Source organism: Vanessa cardui, chromosome 10 (assembly GCF_905220365.1).
Source record: "Vanessa cardui chromosome 10, ilVanCard2.1, whole genome shotgun sequence".
Lineage (NCBI taxonomy): Eukaryota > Metazoa > Arthropoda > Insecta > Lepidoptera > Nymphalidae > Vanessa > Vanessa cardui.
Genome location: NC_061132.1, coordinates 10,224,870 through 10,242,600, shown reverse-complemented (window position 1 = coordinate 10,242,600; position 17,731 = coordinate 10,224,870). Strand labels below are relative to the sequence as shown.

At 33.2% G+C, this 17,731-nt stretch overlaps 6 protein-coding genes across 6 annotated transcripts; 3 read left to right on the top strand and 3 right to left on the bottom strand.

The window, feature by feature from the left end:
• Window positions 1-647: 647 nt before the first annotated feature.
• Window positions 648-1,182, bottom strand: LOC124532791 (translation machinery-associated protein 16 homolog). Its single transcript, XM_047107866.1, has one exon. The coding sequence runs from the start codon at window positions 1,155-1,157 to the stop codon at window positions 672-674; it is 486 nt and encodes a 161-aa protein (XP_046963822.1). The 5' UTR covers window positions 1,158-1,182; the 3' UTR covers window positions 648-671.
• Window positions 1,183-1,551: 369 nt separating this feature from the next.
• Window positions 1,552-5,329, top strand: LOC124532790 (RNA polymerase II-associated protein 1). Its single transcript, XM_047107864.1, has one exon. The coding sequence runs from the start codon at window positions 1,720-1,722 to the stop codon at window positions 5,293-5,295; it is 3,576 nt and encodes a 1,191-aa protein (XP_046963820.1). The 5' UTR covers window positions 1,552-1,719; the 3' UTR covers window positions 5,296-5,329.
• Window positions 5,330-6,335: 1,006 nt separating this feature from the next.
• LOC124533197 (cell division control protein 45 homolog) lies at window positions 6,336-11,733 on the top strand. The gene is made up of 10 exons (XM_047108382.1): window positions 6,336-6,522; window positions 6,597-6,887; window positions 6,988-7,065; window positions 7,221-7,349; window positions 7,965-8,162; window positions 8,551-8,708; window positions 9,261-9,462; window positions 9,711-9,905; window positions 10,659-10,831; window positions 11,075-11,733. Exons 1-10 carry the CDS (start codon window positions 6,472-6,474, stop codon window positions 11,214-11,216), a joined length of 1,617 nt encoding a protein of 538 aa, XP_046964338.1. The 5' UTR covers window positions 6,336-6,471; the 3' UTR covers window positions 11,217-11,733.
• Window positions 11,734-11,867: 134 nt separating this feature from the next.
• LOC124533218 (venom serine carboxypeptidase-like) lies at window positions 11,868-13,524 on the bottom strand. Its single transcript, XM_047108419.1, has one exon. It carries the CDS (start codon window positions 13,420-13,422, stop codon window positions 12,013-12,015), a length of 1,410 nt encoding a protein of 469 aa, XP_046964375.1. The 5' UTR covers window positions 13,423-13,524; the 3' UTR covers window positions 11,868-12,012.
• Window positions 13,525-14,276: 752 nt separating this feature from the next.
• On the top strand, window positions 14,277-15,986 carry LOC124532776 (venom serine carboxypeptidase). The gene has a single exon (XM_047107842.1). It carries the CDS (start codon window positions 14,455-14,457, stop codon window positions 15,859-15,861), a length of 1,407 nt encoding a protein of 468 aa, XP_046963798.1. The 5' UTR covers window positions 14,277-14,454; the 3' UTR covers window positions 15,862-15,986.
• A 75-nt stretch (window positions 15,987-16,061) lies between these two features.
• On the bottom strand, window positions 16,062-17,731 carry LOC124532775 (ATP-dependent RNA helicase WM6). Its single transcript, XM_047107841.1, has one exon. It carries the CDS (start codon window positions 17,578-17,580, stop codon window positions 16,303-16,305), a length of 1,278 nt encoding a protein of 425 aa, XP_046963797.1. The 5' UTR covers window positions 17,581-17,731; the 3' UTR covers window positions 16,062-16,302.

Genomic DNA, 17,731 nt, shown 5'->3' with positions numbered 1-17,731 from the left:
TCAACTATGCAGGTACATTTATATTTTATTATTAAATATGCTAAACTAAGATTTATTAAATTTTGATCTTTGTTTTCATTTTGTACAATATTGGTGTTTAAATGAATTGTATGTGAAACTTTTTATTTGTAACAGTAGTTTTCCTAAGTCATTAAATTAGTTTTTTTTTTATACCAATTACAGTTATAGTACCCAGTTACCCAAGCTGATCTGTTTTTGTGACTGATTTAGTGTAGAATATCCATATAATATTTCTCAATTGTTAATAATTTGTTCCTTGATTTTTCATATCTAGATTGATACTAGGATTATGTTTGTATTGATTAGTTAAAATTGTAAATATTAATGTAATAAAATAGTAAAACCTTAAAAATATCTTGTTTTAATAATGGGAATAATAATTGAGTGGTCATTGCCTGGTTTGAATTGAATTGATTGTCACTGAAAACACCACTTAACACTTACCAGCACTACTGGAGTATTATAATAAAATGGTAAATTACTTTAAAAAAAAACCTTTTGATTACGATGTTTCAAAATTAGAAATACATACAAGCAAAATATATATAATTCTTAGACATTAAATTAAAAGTTCTCACTTCTGTATAAAATATTTTATTAGCTTACTAAAAATATGTTATATAACAATTATTATAATATAGTAAATTAAACTATATAAGATGTTTTCTAGCTATCCTTTTTAATTTAAAGTTTTGCAAATATCTCAATTCACCATTCCAATTTTTTAATACTTCCATTTGCTGTGCATTCATCAAGTCCGGCATTTCAAGACCACAAGTTTCAAACTCCTCAATGTCTCTTTTCTTCGTTATGTTGATGATATCTTCCCGGCTTGCATGTTGTCGACTTTTCCTTTGACCAATTGAGTTTTTCAAAGCTATCTGCTCAAGTTCCTCGTCAAAGCGCGCCAAATATGTCTCAATCAATTTTAATGTCTGTTCCTTGTCTAAAATAATACAACCTTCAGGTATTCTCTCCTTAAACCACAAAATTTTCTCGCCGATTAAATTTTGTTTAACATGAGTGCCAATTTTGTTATTATTTTTCTTCTCATTTTTCAACATTTTTTTGGCGAGTGAAATTGTTTTCCTGCTGTTTGGGTGTTTCAGTTTCTCCAAATTTTTTATTTTAGGCATGTTTGAAATAATAATTGTAACAATATTTTATAAAAACACGTGTACACCAGTACTTGCTCAGATAAAAGTCTAAAATCTAAATGTCTTAATGACAACGTTATGTCAAATAACAAATTGTCTTGACAGTTGATAACCTTAACTTCACCGGTTTCAGCCGCTTCCACACAATGAAAAATATTATGTCGAATATTCTTGTATTCACGACTAATCTTTCGCATAAACAATAACTAAGTTTTTTGATTGTCGTCGAGTAACGTTTTGCTAGCACGTTAAACTATTATATAGGATTTGTCTTCCTGCAATGACACTTTACTTTTGAACTACTGAAAATTGAATACATTTTGTCATAAATATCCAATCAATTTATAGTTTAATTAAAATTTTCGTATTAGTCTATTTTATTTATCGCCAAGAAATGTCGTCTTAATTTTAACTTCAAAATCGCAGTTATAAATGTGACATTCAGTCAAATATGACACATTCAAAATAACCATAACCAACAAAAACAAGCACATATTTTGTTTTTATAAGTGATATTGATATATTTTTTAACAATACAATTATGATTAGACGACCTAAACCAGGTGAGGATGAAGAAGACATATTACGTATGCAGGAAGAGTTTCTTAAAGATAAAAATACTCTACCATCAGTCCAAGTTGTGAATTTAAGAAAAACAGAACAGCAGACCGCAAAACGACCTAGTCCGAGCACATCTACACGAAAACCATCAAAATATGCTCAATCTAAGGGGCTCACCAATGCCGGAAAAAGGCCGCGTACCGACACTAGCAGTGGATCTATTGTGGGAGAAATAGTAGAAAAGAATGTTTCAGAATCGCAAACAAAGCCCGAACAAGATGATGATCAAGTCTACTATCCGAAAATCATACCGTCCGTTCTAGGTAGTATTGTAGAAAAGAATTGTGACGATTTTGTTAACTTAGATTTTAAGCCAATGCCTCCTACCGGCTTCCCTTTAGTTACAAAACGTGATCCAAAGTTAAAATGTACTGAAAAATCTTTAACTGCAATACAAAATACGAAAACGAATGTGCAGGAGAGTATGGATATAGATCCATTATGCTCCAAATTCAATATGGAAAATTCAAAACCAATAAATGTTCCATTAAAAAGTTACATTATTTCAAATAATGATGCAACAGTAATTCACAGTGAAAATGTTAAAGTTTTGAAAGAAATGTCCGAGGATGAGATCTTAAAGGAACAGCAAAAGTTACTCTCTAGTCTAGACCCAAAATTGGTAAACTTTATTAAAAGCAAACGAAGGCCTACTAAAGAACATGAATCTGCTACAACTGAAGTTAAGCAGGAAGAGAAAATGGATATTGAATCTTCATTTGAAAGAGATTCCCTGTGGGAAAACGATGTTTTATCACACCCTCAAGTTAATAAATGGGTTAATTTTGAAAAGTTAGAAAAAGACAAGTTAGAATGGATGAAAGGAATAGATGAGAACAAGAAAGCTGATCCTGATCATCCATATGAAGCAAGATTTGATTTTACAGGCTATCTGCTTCCATACAGCATGGAATATACAGATAAAACTAAAACTCTGTTTCATCATGGTGAAGAACCCCATAGACCAGGGTATACACTTATGGAACTCTTTGAATTATCCAGATCCACAATCATACAGCAGAGAGTCACAGCTTTAAATACAATAGCAGGTATCCTCGAGTACCACAGCACAGGAATATACAAAGACATTATAGATATACCATTAAGCAAAATGTTTTTCATAATAAGAATTGCGATGGATGAAAACAAATTAATTATTCTAGAACCTGCACTTAAAGCAATGAGAAACTTATTATTCAATCGAATAGATGAAGCCTGTCTTGATGCATTGATAGGGTTTGAGGAAGGCAACTATCAGCCATGTCTTGAGAATGACAAATCAGAAATTGAGGAAATGGAATCAACAGAATCTGAATTAAAAGATTTTCACTTAGCTGAAATAGACCTTATAGCTGCAGTTTTAAGATCTGACATTATACAAAGGCTGTATTACATTCTAGAAAATGTCAGACCAAGTTTTAATTGTGTGCAATATTCAATACAGATTTTAATTAGATTAGCCAGGGATTCCATAGAAACATCAAATAAAATTATTGAAAGTGACCACCTAATGAAGAGCATTGTAACAAATTTTATACCTAACACAAGCATTAATTTTACATTTGATCCTAACATAATATACAATGGTAAGCCAATTTTGGCTGCTCTTAAGTTAGTGAGAATTCTCTCACTGCAGTCAAGAGAAATTGGAGAAATTCTTATATCAAAGTATGGTCTTCTAAAGCCTATATCAGAATATATAAATTCAGGGGTTGATGGGACTTATGGTTTGAGGTTACAGATTGAAGCATACAACATTGCATCAAATCTACTTAATTATGGATTAGGTGTTGAAAATACTCAATCCCTATATCCACTCATTGTTAATACATTATACAAACATGTTCAAGGAACTGATGTTTTCTTTGGTTCCTCAGTTTTATCAGCAACTCATGCAGCTGTTGTTTTACAGTATGTAAATATTTTCTTAAAGTGTAATATGTTGAATGATGATAACTATAAACATCAAATATATCTCCTTCTCAAGGATGGAGTAAAAAAATGGTTGATGCAAGCTGCACATTTTGATAACTATACATGTGGACATTTACGACTGCTCTGCTCAGCTTTGGACTGCTGTAAAACAATCAAAATCAATGAAAAGATAACCCTCAAATTCTTGAATGATACTCTAAAGGTTTTATCTGAATCAAAAGGATTTCAAATTATTATAGATAATTTAAATTCCAGCTCAAACCTTCTATCAGATATCATGGAAAAAGATTTTAATATATCCAAAAATCTTGTAAGCCTTGGAGGATCGATAATTGATTCAACTCAAAAAGTACTGCCTGTTTTGGGTATTTCGTCACCAATACCACTTTTGGTTTCATTATTTCAACTTTTGAATGTTGTTAATGATGAAGATATAGGTAAATTGTATTTGAAAAAAGTTTTGAATTATTTGGATAAGTTTTCCAAGAAAAATCCAAATTTAAACAACAACTGGTTTACCAGAATGGAAATAGAATTGATGTTTAACATCATTAAATTAGCAATACAGAGTAATGTTACTGAATCTTGCAAAGACCTTATTTACTCTGTAGCTAGTAAACTTTGTTACATACTAAGAGTTGATAAAAAAATTGAGCTAGAATATTTGTTTCATCACATCATATTCAACAAACAGTGGTTCACAGCTGAGAGATTATTGAATCTTGTATCAATTACGAAAGATGATGGTTTAAGTAAAGCTCTTACTACTGTAGAAGATATCAGAATTTGTTACAGTAAAGTTGTGAACACAATGCAACTGAACAAAGGGGGGAATATTATTTTAAAACAGTGGCAAGAGCCAGTGTTACCAAGAGACTGGATTTATTTACCTATACTATCACTATATAGTAAAAGTCAAGAGATAAGGACCACTCCTGAAGTTGTTGGAGATCATGCAAATAAATTGAAAGAACAACAAGCAATAGAAAAGGAACTTATTATAAGATGCTGCTTAGAATGGATTTTGTTCAATGAAATTTGTTTTCCTGATTTATTGGATGATATAGATGTCACAGATAGATTTTGTAGAATAATGTGTGTCTATCTTAGCGATAACTCATTATTTTTAGATGATAAAATTAATCTTCTTTTGAAGAAATGTGTACAAATTATATTTAAGAAAAGCAATAAGTTTAATTTTGACAAACAATTAATGGGTCTTAATAATTTCCAAGACCTTTATACTCAGTTCTTGGAACAATTCCAGTCAGTGAGTTATGGAGATTCTATATTTGCTGCTTGTGTTTTGGTTCCACTTGCTCAAAGACATAATGTTAAATGGCGAAAACTGTTATGGTCAGAGTATGCAGGGTGCTTAAGAGCTCTGGATTGCCCAGAAAGTTATTTATGCTATGAATTAAATGACTACCTGTATCCAGAAGAAACAGATGAATCGCTTATAAAGTCTTATTTCAGAGCACTGTCCAGTAATTTATTAAGACCTGGGACAATTGCTTACAAAATAGCCCAACATCATGTTAATAATTTTAAGAAGAAATAGTGATTAAATAATATTTATTGCAATAAATACAATTCGAGTTTTTGTTAACCATGTTGTCAACAAAATAATCCTACAATTAAAAATAAATATTAAGCCTAGCAATAAAGAACAATGTTTATTTTTTACATGTTTTACTCTTTATAATAACTACATATATAAAATAATACTATAATTTGTTTAAATTAAAATACATAAAATGAAAATAATAAAGCTTCATTCGTTTTTTATATGAGTAGATAAACATTAACACATTAAAGCTCTTAATTATTGCATAATTTTATTTAATCCTTAATCAAAATAATCTTGAGCAAAAGTAAAGTAACAGCCTGTAAATTTCCCACTGCTAGGATAAGGCCTCCTCTGTTCTCTCCGCTGTTCCAATGCGGGTTGATGGAATGCACATGTGGCAGAAATTCGATGAAATTAGACACATGCAGGTTTCCTCACGATGTTTTCCTTCACCGCCGAGCACGAGATGAATTATAAACACAAATTATGTACATATTCATATACAGTGGTGCTTGCCTGGATTTGAACCCGCAATCATCGGTTAAAATGCACGCGTTCTAACCACTGGGCCATTTCCGCTCGTTTTTTTTTCTAATATAAAATAATTCTTCGAATTAACAAAAGGAACTCATAGAGTATTCACCGAATTCTTCATTTTACTTCTTTATTACTAATGGAAATCGAACCTGTATTTTATAAAGAAATGCATTTTACTTTTTTCACTTTAAATTTGTTTTTACTTGTCAAATATATAATCTCTGATTTTAAACTGAGCTACCTTACATTGAATAAATCCTATTTGCATTAGGTATAAGAAAAATTAAATTTATTTCATGTTTCTCTTTTAACTTTCAGGGATAATTAACATAACATATGTATAAGCTGCCGTATTTACAATATTTGTAAAACTTTCAATTGAATGATGCAATTTTTGGTCAGATAATAGTACAAGAATAATAGTAATTATTATTTAACTGATTTAAAAACGAACGCAGTCAATTCTTTTGGCGGGAAAGTGATAAGAAGCAAAATTATGACAGTTTAAACTGTGAAAGGAGAAGTTTGACAATTTTCTATTGTGTTTTGTGCAGGTGTTCTCTTACAATTCATACATGAAATTATGATTTCATAGTATTTTCTTATGGTTAAACGCCAAGTCTACTTAAAATGTTTATAGAAGATATAAGAAATGACTTCTATAACGTTCTTCTGGGAAACGTAATAACAAAAACTTTTTAAACAATACTTAATTTTGGATGGGTTAATGTGTTTATAAAATAAATTAATTTCAGAGAGTGCTTCTGCTAGTTCATTACGATGTTGACGCAGTTTGCGCCTGTAAGATATTGCAAGATTTGTTCAAGTGTGATAATATTTCCTATACATTAGTCCCCGTGGGGGGTATATCGGATCTAAAAACTGCCTATGATGAAAACAATGAGGAAATTAAATATGTAGTGCTGGTGAACTGCGGTGGAACCATAGACCTGGTAGATATACTGCAGCCGGAAGAAGATGTGGTTTTCTTTGTGCTCGATTCTCATAAACCAACAGATATTTGCAATGTATATAGTGACGGACAGGTATACTATTTATTTAAATTCTTGCATTTACCTTGCATTTAAAATATATAATTATTAATTTTAAATAAGTAAACTAAGTCATGATGTTAATTCATTATAGGTGAGGCTCATCTACAAGGATGATGAAGAGAACATTCCAAACTTTGATGATATATTTAGAGATGATGAAGAGGATGAAGTGAGTAATAAGGATTTTATCATTACAGTAATTCAATATTGCCTAACTCTACTTATAGAGTAACCTAACTAAGCTCTAAATGTATAATAAGTATGTATTTTATAAAAAAAACATCAAAGGATTTGTACAGTAATAACACTACATTAACTTCATAGGAATTTGAGTCAGAAGGTCGAGAGGGTATAGAGGCTGTGGTGGAGAGGCGGCGAGCTCGAAAGGCTTGGGAAGAGAGGCGACACACACTCATGTTTAACTACACACAGTTCTCCTATTACGGCAAACCAGTATGTATAATATAATTGTTACCTTAAATAGATTAAAAATTTAAAAATTGATTATCTCACTTTATTAGCAACCAAACTTTATAATTTTTCCTAGTATTTATTGACTGTTAGATAAAAGAATTTATATATTTTTTTATTTTATCATTACAATCTATAGAAATGTTATCTATCTATATGTTAAGAATACCAATTACAAACTCATCAGTCCATCTTATACGGCTGGAAGAAATCTATTGTAGAATAAGCTATTGTAGAATAAGCTTTTCTTTCAACACATTTCTTTTCATATAAAAGTATCAAAAGAGTATTATTGATTTACAAAAACATGTATAATTATAAAACCAAATAGTTTTCTGCCGTTATATATATACATGTTGGCTTTAGCTATCTTCTAAGGGTTACATATAATTTGGTTGGAAACCAAAAAATTAAATTATTTAATCACCTGATGATTTACAAATAAATAAATGAATTAGCAGGAGAATGAATCATTTCAAATATTATTTTAAAATCTGGACAACCCACCCAAACCATGTCCCAAACCATGTTTGTTTTCCATTGGAAGATAACATGAATATGATTTGAATATATTTAATGTTTATGACAATTTTTCAGAGCGCATGCGTAGCCCTAGAAATAGCAGCGCGTGCGTCGCGCTGCACAGCGTCGACACTGTGGAGCGCAGCCGTGGCTGCAGCGGCCCACGAGGCTTTACATTACCGCTCGCCCGCTCGCTGTCTGTTGGACGCAGAACCGCTGCATCGCTATGTAGCGGCCGCTCAGAGACATGCCGCCGACGATGACGCACATCGTGTAATTTTCTTCCTAAGTTATAATTGATATAAAGATGTTGGCTGGACCTTTCAATTTTTTTATTGTTCAAGAGGTATAATCTGTAATATTATAAATGCGAAAGTGGTTTTAGGTATTTATTTATTATGCTCTCATTTCTTGACTATAACATATACATAAATACATTAAGTTATTTAAAAAAAGAAAAAAAATATTTATTTATTTAAGATTCACTAGTGAATACATCAACACATACAAAGGTATACAATTTTAATACAACTTAAAACTAAATGCATTACCTATTAAGGTGAATACCACTTGCAAAGATACAGTTATATATTATTATTAGTTAGTTATTATCATAAGGAGTGCTTGAAGAATAAAAATTGTACAATTTATCATGTTGTAGGTGGCACGTGTGATAGTCGAGAAAGACGCGTGGTTGCCGCTGTACCGCTGGTGGTCGTTAGAGGCCGCGCTGAGTCACGCGGGCGCGCTGGCGCCGCACCTGCGTCTACACGCGCGTTCGGGAGCCGTGCGCCTGCGCCAGCTTCTGGCCGACATGGGGTTAGTGCGTTACTAAAATAACCTCATACAAGAAACTTTTACATACTAGCTTTTGTGGATTTCAGGTTCGTCCCGTCTAGTCTAGTAATCGCTTAAAATCGCTTCGTAAATAAGCCATTATTTCTCGTACAAAGTAAAGGATAAAAAATGGTTATTGTGGGTTATTCCCAAGAGATAAACATATACCGTCATGGACTTTTTTGTAGACCTTTTTAAGTTGTACAATACTGTAGTACATTTTTTTGATCTATCTTGTAGGATTCAGTCAGCGTTTGCAATGTAAGCGCAAAAAATGTGTTTTTTTACGACCTCACATTAGAAACCTCAAAAATTGTAGCCTATGTGTTATTCTGATGTATAAGCTATATTGTGGTAAAGTTTCATTCAAATCCATTCAGTAGTTTTTACGTGAAAGAGTAACAAACATCCATACATACAAACTTTCGCCTTTATAATAGTAGTAGGATACCGTTCTCATCTATTACACACTATCTTTCAATCTAATATGTAGGATTATAAAAGTAAAAATTTCAATTGTTTCTGATTTGGCAGGTTTCCACTGCAACAGGCTCGTCAAGCATACCGCTCTATGGACGTAGAGCTCCGGAGATCTCTTCTCACGGCGCTGGAGTCGGCAGCTCCTAAGCACAAGCTGCCCGTACCGACGCGCGCCACTTTTCTGCTGCAGCGCCCCCACTCGCCGCCCGTCGCCGCTTTGGACACAGTCTACGCGATTATGGCGCTTATTGAACATGTTTGTACATGTCCCTATAGAAGACACTTATTCTAACTTAAATTTATTATTGTTTGATCATTAATCCAATCTGCCAATAAAACTATTTATAAAACTAAAATCTTTATATTTGAAAAATATATGCGGTTTTTTGGTAAAGTTGGCAACATTTTTTAAATTCTGATATATTATAACAGAGTAAGTGCTGCATGAGTCTAAGTAAGACATTGATTGATTTGCAATATGTAGTCAGATTTTGCTCTTTCTAGGAGACCATTCCTAGTGCAGAAGGCTTTCAACATGCTCTTGCGGCTCTTCAAGTAACTGGAGAAAATGAAGCTCTGAAGCAAGGAACGGCAGCAGCCAGGCGAGCATTGGAGGCTGTAGCCAGACTAGCTAACAGTATACTGTCTTCTAGAGGGCTCATGTTGGCTGGGCCTTTCAACTATTTTATTGTTCAAGAGGTATAATCTGTAATATTATAAATGCGAAAGTGGTTTTAGGTATTTATTTATTATGCTCTCATTTCTTGACTATAACATATACATAAATACATTAATTTATTTAAATTGGACAACAATGCAGAAAAACTGGAGGATTATAATGGATTTTAAGCAGAGGATGAACCACTAAATATAAATTTATGAGCAGCTTGATGTTTATTTCACATGATGATTTCATAGAAATAATTATAACAGTCCTTGAATATTTATTTAAAAATAATTTGAACATTATAGAACCCTTCACTGTTGGTGGATGTTAACATTATACCATTTAAAGAAATAGAATATTAATTTCTCACTCTTGGATAATCGTGCCATTATTCCACTATCAGCTGTGATCCAGTATTTCATCAATTATTACATACTATTTTAAATACATAAAGTATCAGCCTGTACATTTCCCACTGCTGGGCTAAAGGCCTCCTCTCCCTTTGAGGAGAAGGTTTGGAACATATTCCACCACGCTGTTCCAATGCGGGTTGGTGGAATACACATGTGGCAGAATTTCTATAAAATTTGTCACATGCAGGTTTCCTCACGATGTTTTCCTTCACCGCTGAGCACGAGATGAATTATAAAGACAAATTAAGCACATGAATCAGCGGTGCTTGCCTGGGTTTGAACCTGCAATCATCGATTAAGATGCACGCGTTCTAACCACTGGGCCATCTCGACTCACTCTTATATTTTAAATACATATTAATTGCGTTACAGGGCAGTCCCGAGGCGGGGTCCCTTCGCGGGCCGCTGTGGCTGCGCGAGGCGGCGCGCTGGGTGTCGCGAGCGGCGCCGGGCGCTCCCCGCGCACTGCTCGCCTCCGCGCCGCACGCAGCTGACAACTGTTTACTGCTCGGCCTACCGCCGCGCTTCGACCACGAACCGCGCAAGTCAGTGACTTTTCTTAATATATTGATATTACTATAAGACTGAATGCCTCGTTGGTACAGTTGATTGTTATAGTGACGGAATAAGGAATCTGGGGCTGCGCTCACGCTTGTTCAATCATCAATGTTAGTTAATCGCCCATGATACTTTCACTTTAGACATTCTCAAGTTTTGCATGTAAAGTTTTATTATTATTACTCTATGTGAATATAAACAAGTGTACCGAATTTTTATGATTTTCACAGTTTATTCGGTGCGGCGTTCGAACAAGCGGCCACTAAGAGCGGAGCATCAGTTTCTCTAGACCACGTGGACTCGTCCATCTTAACGCTCCCTGTAACTCAACGAGCACAATTCCTCGACGCCCTCACGGCACTACTCGCCTGACAATGGCTACAAACTAACTATATAAGTTTAAATGAAACAAGTCGTGGTTTTCAACTAAATACCGCCTATATAGCATTATGTACAGTTACGCCATTCTACCTAAAACAAAACACCTTAGACCTAAATAATAAATGTATAAATGATATTCTAATATAATTATTGGTGTATAATTTTAATTCTCACAACTTTTTTAAAGATAGATTCTTGGAAATGGGATAATTAATTTGAATAGTACAAGGCACCAATGATTTTGCCCTAAAACAATACTCCTAAATTACTCATGTACAGTCAATGCAATGTGTTAAATGATAATAAATATATATTAGCAGGAGTTTTGTTGTTTTGAGTTGAATTTGTATGTTTGTTATAAAACTTCAATAATAAATGTAAATTTACAATGCTGTGGTTATAATATTACTATTATTAATCAATTAAATTTAATGTCTATAGTAGAACTTGTAAGTTTTAATTAGTTAAGTTAGATAATCATAATTGTAATCTAATTTAATTATTAATTGAATTGACCCTCAAGTCTAAGCATATGTCATTATTTATTTTTTATTGTTTAGAAATATGAATTAAACAGTTCTAATTTTTTTTTATATTTTATTTACAAATATTAACAACAAACAAATACTTAAAAAATCATTAAAGATATCAGGAGTATTTTATAGAACTATTTTAATAACAATATATCTTAAAAAATTATCTCATAAAAATATTAAAATGGTTTGTTATGTTCAATGCTCATTTAAATTGCTACAAAACCTATGTATGTATTTATAAAAAAGTATTTTTAAAATTTATTCCTTATAAAACGTGTAATAAGGTCTAGGGCCCACTTAGGTTGATCATAAGGTACCATATGACCAGCATTTCTCACTAACACTTCTGTGATATTGCCAGCTCTTTTCATATACCCTGCTATTTCATTATCAACCTTCCAAATAGTTCTTGGTGCTTTTCTGTACTCATCCGAAGAAGAAAAATTCAATTTACGTAAGAAATTTTCAGTCAATGGATATGCCACAATAATGTCTAGCTGGCCATTGTAAAATAATACTCGGTAATGAGAAAGTAGTTCTGAAAGTAAAGGTGCAACAGATTTTAATATATCAACAGCTAAATGCATTTGAACTTTCTCTCCTGAGTGGAACGGCAGTCCACCGACATGGGCCATACGTCTTATTTCATCATTATTTAACAAATTAATATATATTTCCGTATCTGACATATTTGCTGGAACAAGAAAGTTGTAGTAGTTGTTAAAACCTGTATAATTTTTGAAATAAGAAAAGTTTGTGAGATCTCCATCCATTAATGTGTCCATCAGAATACCAGCCTCCATCCACTTTTCTTTTTGTATGTTTTTTACTATTTCAGCCTGCATTTTATTAAAAAAATTCCTCTGTCCATTGTCTATTAAACCATGTTGATAGAGATAATTTCCATAGTCCATTTGATTAATAGGATCGCAATAGGCATTCCCAAGAGCTAAACCTTTAAGATTAATTTTTGTTTCACTTTTTAAATTTTGGTTATGTATTTCCATAGCCAATGATGGAATATATTTTCCAGCATACGATTCACCAGTGATGTAAAATTCATTATTGCTTAAACTAGGAAACAACGCAAAAAATTGCTGTAAACAAGAGTACAGGCCTTTTGCGATGCACTGCTCATCTGAACAATAACCATCTTCATCAGTAAAGCTAAAGCCAGTGCCTACAGGATTATCAATATATATGAGATGGTTTTTTAAGGCCCAGTGATACTTTCGTGCAGAAAATCCTTCTTTTGTAGCTATTATTGGACCATTTTCTGCAAACAATCCAAATAAAGAGCTTCCGCCAGGACCCCCTTGCAACCACAAGACAACTGGCGCGTTTTTATTCTTATTAAATGCCGGAAAGTACCAGAAATATAAATTAGATTTATAATCCTTGTCCACTGTAATAAATCCCGAGTGGCTAATAAAGCCAATTTTTTCAGTGAATGGTACCCGAGACAAATTTTGGGCCAATTCAATCTTGCCTTCTTCAATAAAAGGGCTTAAAATTAGGGGATCGCCGGTATCTCCTTGACTCCTTGTTTTAGCTAGTAACTTCAGGCGAGGATAGACATAAGGAAAACTTAAGGAGTACACAAGAGGACAACAAATAAATAAGAAATAAAAGGTTAAACATAAATTGTAAAAAATACTCATTGTGTGGCATAAAAACTAGACGTTTAAATAACTTTTGAACTTATTTTCCGTCTGCGCATAAAATTTCGTTATGCATAGAAAATTAAAATATCCGACAACCAGTGTTGCTGTTTCTGTGATATTTATTTATTGTATTATATTTATTTTATTATATATTTAATTTCGGGAGAATTAAAAGACATTAAAATAATGCATAAATCAATCAAATTTCCACTGATATCTTTGATAAATTTGAAGCAGACAGTAATAATGACTAGAATAGTTACATTGTTTGAATTTACAAACAAAGTAAAAATAAAATGGTTTTAAAGCATAGGTAGTTTGTTAATGTGGTCACGTTAGCTGGTCATAGTTCACATATTTCATTTTGTAAAGATGATCGTTTATTTAAATTACCAAGTGCATTGCTATCGACATAACTATCGTCGTCAAAATAATCGACCGTGCGCCTACCTATCTTCGCAGGCAACATTACTAATGCCGAAAATTGAAATGTTGATTTTTCGCGAATATTTTTTGAACTTCACAAGGTTACAGGGATGTTTTAATCTTAACTTTACACTACTAATTAGTTAATTAAAATATCAGAGAATATTTGTTAAATATATAGTTTCCTTTCATTTTCCATTTAGAAATAAAAAAGTATTATTATAAGCTATTTTTGATATAATTAATTTACCTACTATGTGAAAATAACTACTTAGTAACTTCTCGTCTTTTCTCATGATGTTCTGTTTAAATTTTTAAGAGTATGAAAGATTAATTCGCTTAATAGTTACTTAAACGTAGGTACTCTATGTGATCTATAATTTCTTCAACAGATGATTAAACTATCAGTTTATCTGTATATTCTAGGTATCTAAAGTTGAGTTGACCTTTACTTACGGGTTACATGTAAAGCGATAACATTAACAATGTGCTCATTGCTTTGTATAACTACGTACGCATTTTAAAATTATTATCTGATAACGAATTTAAATGTATAGTTAACGCATTCCCAACTTACTTTTATTAGCATTTCAATAGGAAAACATGTCTCTAGTACTAGTATGGAGTTTATTAATATTTCAAATATTATCAGCCAACTGTTTTTTTCACCGGTACCCGAAAATAAATCTGGGAGAACGTGATGATGGCGATCCAGGATCTGCTCTCTTCCTCACACCGTTTATCGAGAGTGGGAATATAACGGAAGGTAGGCGTCTAGCTCGAGTTCCATTTACTGAAAGTCTACGAATCAAAAGTTACTCCGGCTTTTTTACTGTAAACAAACAATATGACTCCAATCAATTCTTTTGGTATTTTCCGGCTATGATTAGCAACAAGAAAGATGCTCCTGTGATCGTATGGTTGCAAGGTGGACCTGGCGCTACTTCCCTTTACGGACTATTTACTGAAAATGGGCCTCTCAGAGTTCGTAACAAGAGATTTGAAAGACGCAAGTATAACTGGGCTTTAAGCCATCACATTATTTATATTGATAACCCTGTTGGAACTGGCTTCAGTTTTACTAAAGATCCAAAAGGTTACTGCGTCAATCAAACACAAGTAGGAGAACAATTGTATTCTACCCTTATACAATTCTTCCAGTTGTTCCCTGAATTAAAGGCTAATAAATTCTTTATCACTGGAGAATCTTATGCTGGTAAATATGTACCTGCATTGGCTTATACAATTTACAAGAATAACCCTACAGCAAAAATAAAAATCAATCTGAAGGCATTGGCTATTGGTAATGGTCTCAGTGATCCTGAACATCAATTAATTTATAGCAAGTATTTGTATCAAATTGGTTTAATTGACTGGAATCAAGCCACTGTATTTGCTGATGCTGAGAGTAAAGCTGTTGACTTGATCAAACAGAAAGAGTGGGACAAGGCTTTTGAAGCTTTCGATAGCTTATTGAATGGAGATTTAATAAATGGAAAGAGTACATTTTATAACATGACAGGCTTCGAATTTTATTTCAATTATTTGCATACTAAAGACTACAACAAATTCGAGGACTTTGGTCCCATGCTACAGAGCAGCTTTGTAAGAAAATCTATCCATGTTGGAAATTTAACTTTCAATGATGGCAAAGATGTAGAGCAACACCTTAAACAGGATGTAATGAAGTCTGTAGCCCCATGGATAAGTGAATTGTTAGACCATTACTATATTGTTGTTTACAGCGGTCAACTAGACATAATTGTTGCATATCCATTAACTCTAAATTACTTGAGAAACCTTAATTTCACTGGATCAGATGAATATAAGTCTGCCAAGAGATATCAGTGGTATGTCGACGGAGAATTGGCAGGGTATGTGAAGCAGGGTGGGAAGTTAGTAGAAATTATGGTAAGGAATGCTGGACACATGGTTCCAGGAGATCAGCCAAAGTGGGCTCTTGATATGATTACAAGACTGACTCATGAAAAAACTTACACTCAGGAATAAATTTTGAAGCATGCTCATAGGGATTTATGTTTTAACTGTTGAAACATTTATACTTATTAATTTTTAATATGTAAAAGTTTAAACTCATTATTGTTATTATGATTAAATATATAAAAAGTAAATAATGTTTTTTTCATTTCACCTTATTATTTCTTTACAACTACATTAAATTTGATGGGAGGAGCAAAGAAAACAGTATATTCACAATATCAAATGTCACTTTAATCACATCTTAAGTCTAGTAATTAATTTTTTGCCACAGTTTTATATCTTTATTTTCACTTAGTTACAAACAAAAGATCTACAAGAAATTGTAGAATAATTCAAATATGAACTTCAAATGGTGACAATTCAAACATCAATTATATCAAACTAAGTGCTTATTTTATGATAACCAATACAAGTTAGTAAAATTAGGAATGAAAAATATTGTTTGTAGTTTTATCGTCCTTCAATGTAAGTTGACAATTCAATTTCCTCGGGCAGCTCTGTTATGTTGACATCAAAGCGATCTTGAACTTCGTTAAGTATCTTTGCATCATTTTCATCTGACACCATGGTTATGGCTAATCCTTTGGTACCGAATCTACCGGCTCTAGCAACTCTGTGCAGGTATGTATCAGAATCTTCAGGCATGTCATAGTTGAAGACAATGTTTACTCTTTCAATGTCCATTCCTCTTCCAAACAAATTTGTGGCGACTAATATCCTCTTCTGGAAGTCCTTAAACTGCTGGTAACGGGAAAGACGTTCATCTTGTGTCATGTTTCGGTGAATTCCAATAGCTGGGAAATTCTGGTCAGTCAGGAGTTGAGCGAGTGCTATGCATCTTTGAACAGACTTAACAAATATAACCACTTGATTAAATTCTAATACATCCAAGAGCTCAAACAACTTTTTGTTTTTCTCATTTTCTTTAAGCTTAACATAATGTTGTTGCAGACCGTGCAATGTTAGTTTTGCTTCGTCATCAACATATACTTCCATAGGATCCTGCATGAATTTCTTACAAACTGGCCTGATTTCCTTACTTAATGTGGCAGAAAACATCATAACTTGTTTTCCGTGAGGAGTGTTGCGGAATATCTCTTGGACGTCACGTCGCATGTCAAGGGATTCCAGCATCTTGTCACACTCATCCAGGATAAAATGCTTCAAGTGTTTCAGATTTAATTTCTTACTGTTAACTAATGCTAAAATTCGACCTGGAGTTCCGACGACGATGTGGGGACATGCTGTTTTTAACACATCTTCATCTTTCTGAATCGGCATCCCTCCGAAGAATACTGACACTCTGACACCGGACATGTACTTCGAGAAGCGTTCATATTCTTTGCTGATCTGGAACGCCAATTCTCTTGTGTGGCACATAACGAGTACGTAGACATGATTATCCGAAGGCTCCAGTTGCTGCAGCGTTGCTAAAACAAAGACCGCGGTTTTCCCCATACCGGATTTGGCTTGACATAATATGTCCATACCAAGTACTGCCTGCGGAATGCACTCATGTTGTACTTCCGATGGATGCTCGAAACCACAATCGACAATGGCTCTCAAAATTTCAGGTTTTAGAAGAAAATCTCTGAAGCCTGAACTGTGAATCGATACATAGGATCCCTTAACCTCTTTTTTTGGCGCCGCTTCGGTCGCTCCATCGGCAATCTGCTGATCTGCCTGCTCTTCATCTTCGTAGTCGAGAAGATCGTCGTTGTCTGCCATGATTTATAAGTAGGATATATTATAATCTATTGGAAAATAGTTATAATAGGTTTAAGCACGTGAAATATTTCTTTAAAATTATATTTCACAATAATGGCGTCGGTTGGCTTAAAACCTAAACGACAAAATTACCACAGATAAGAAATGTTGA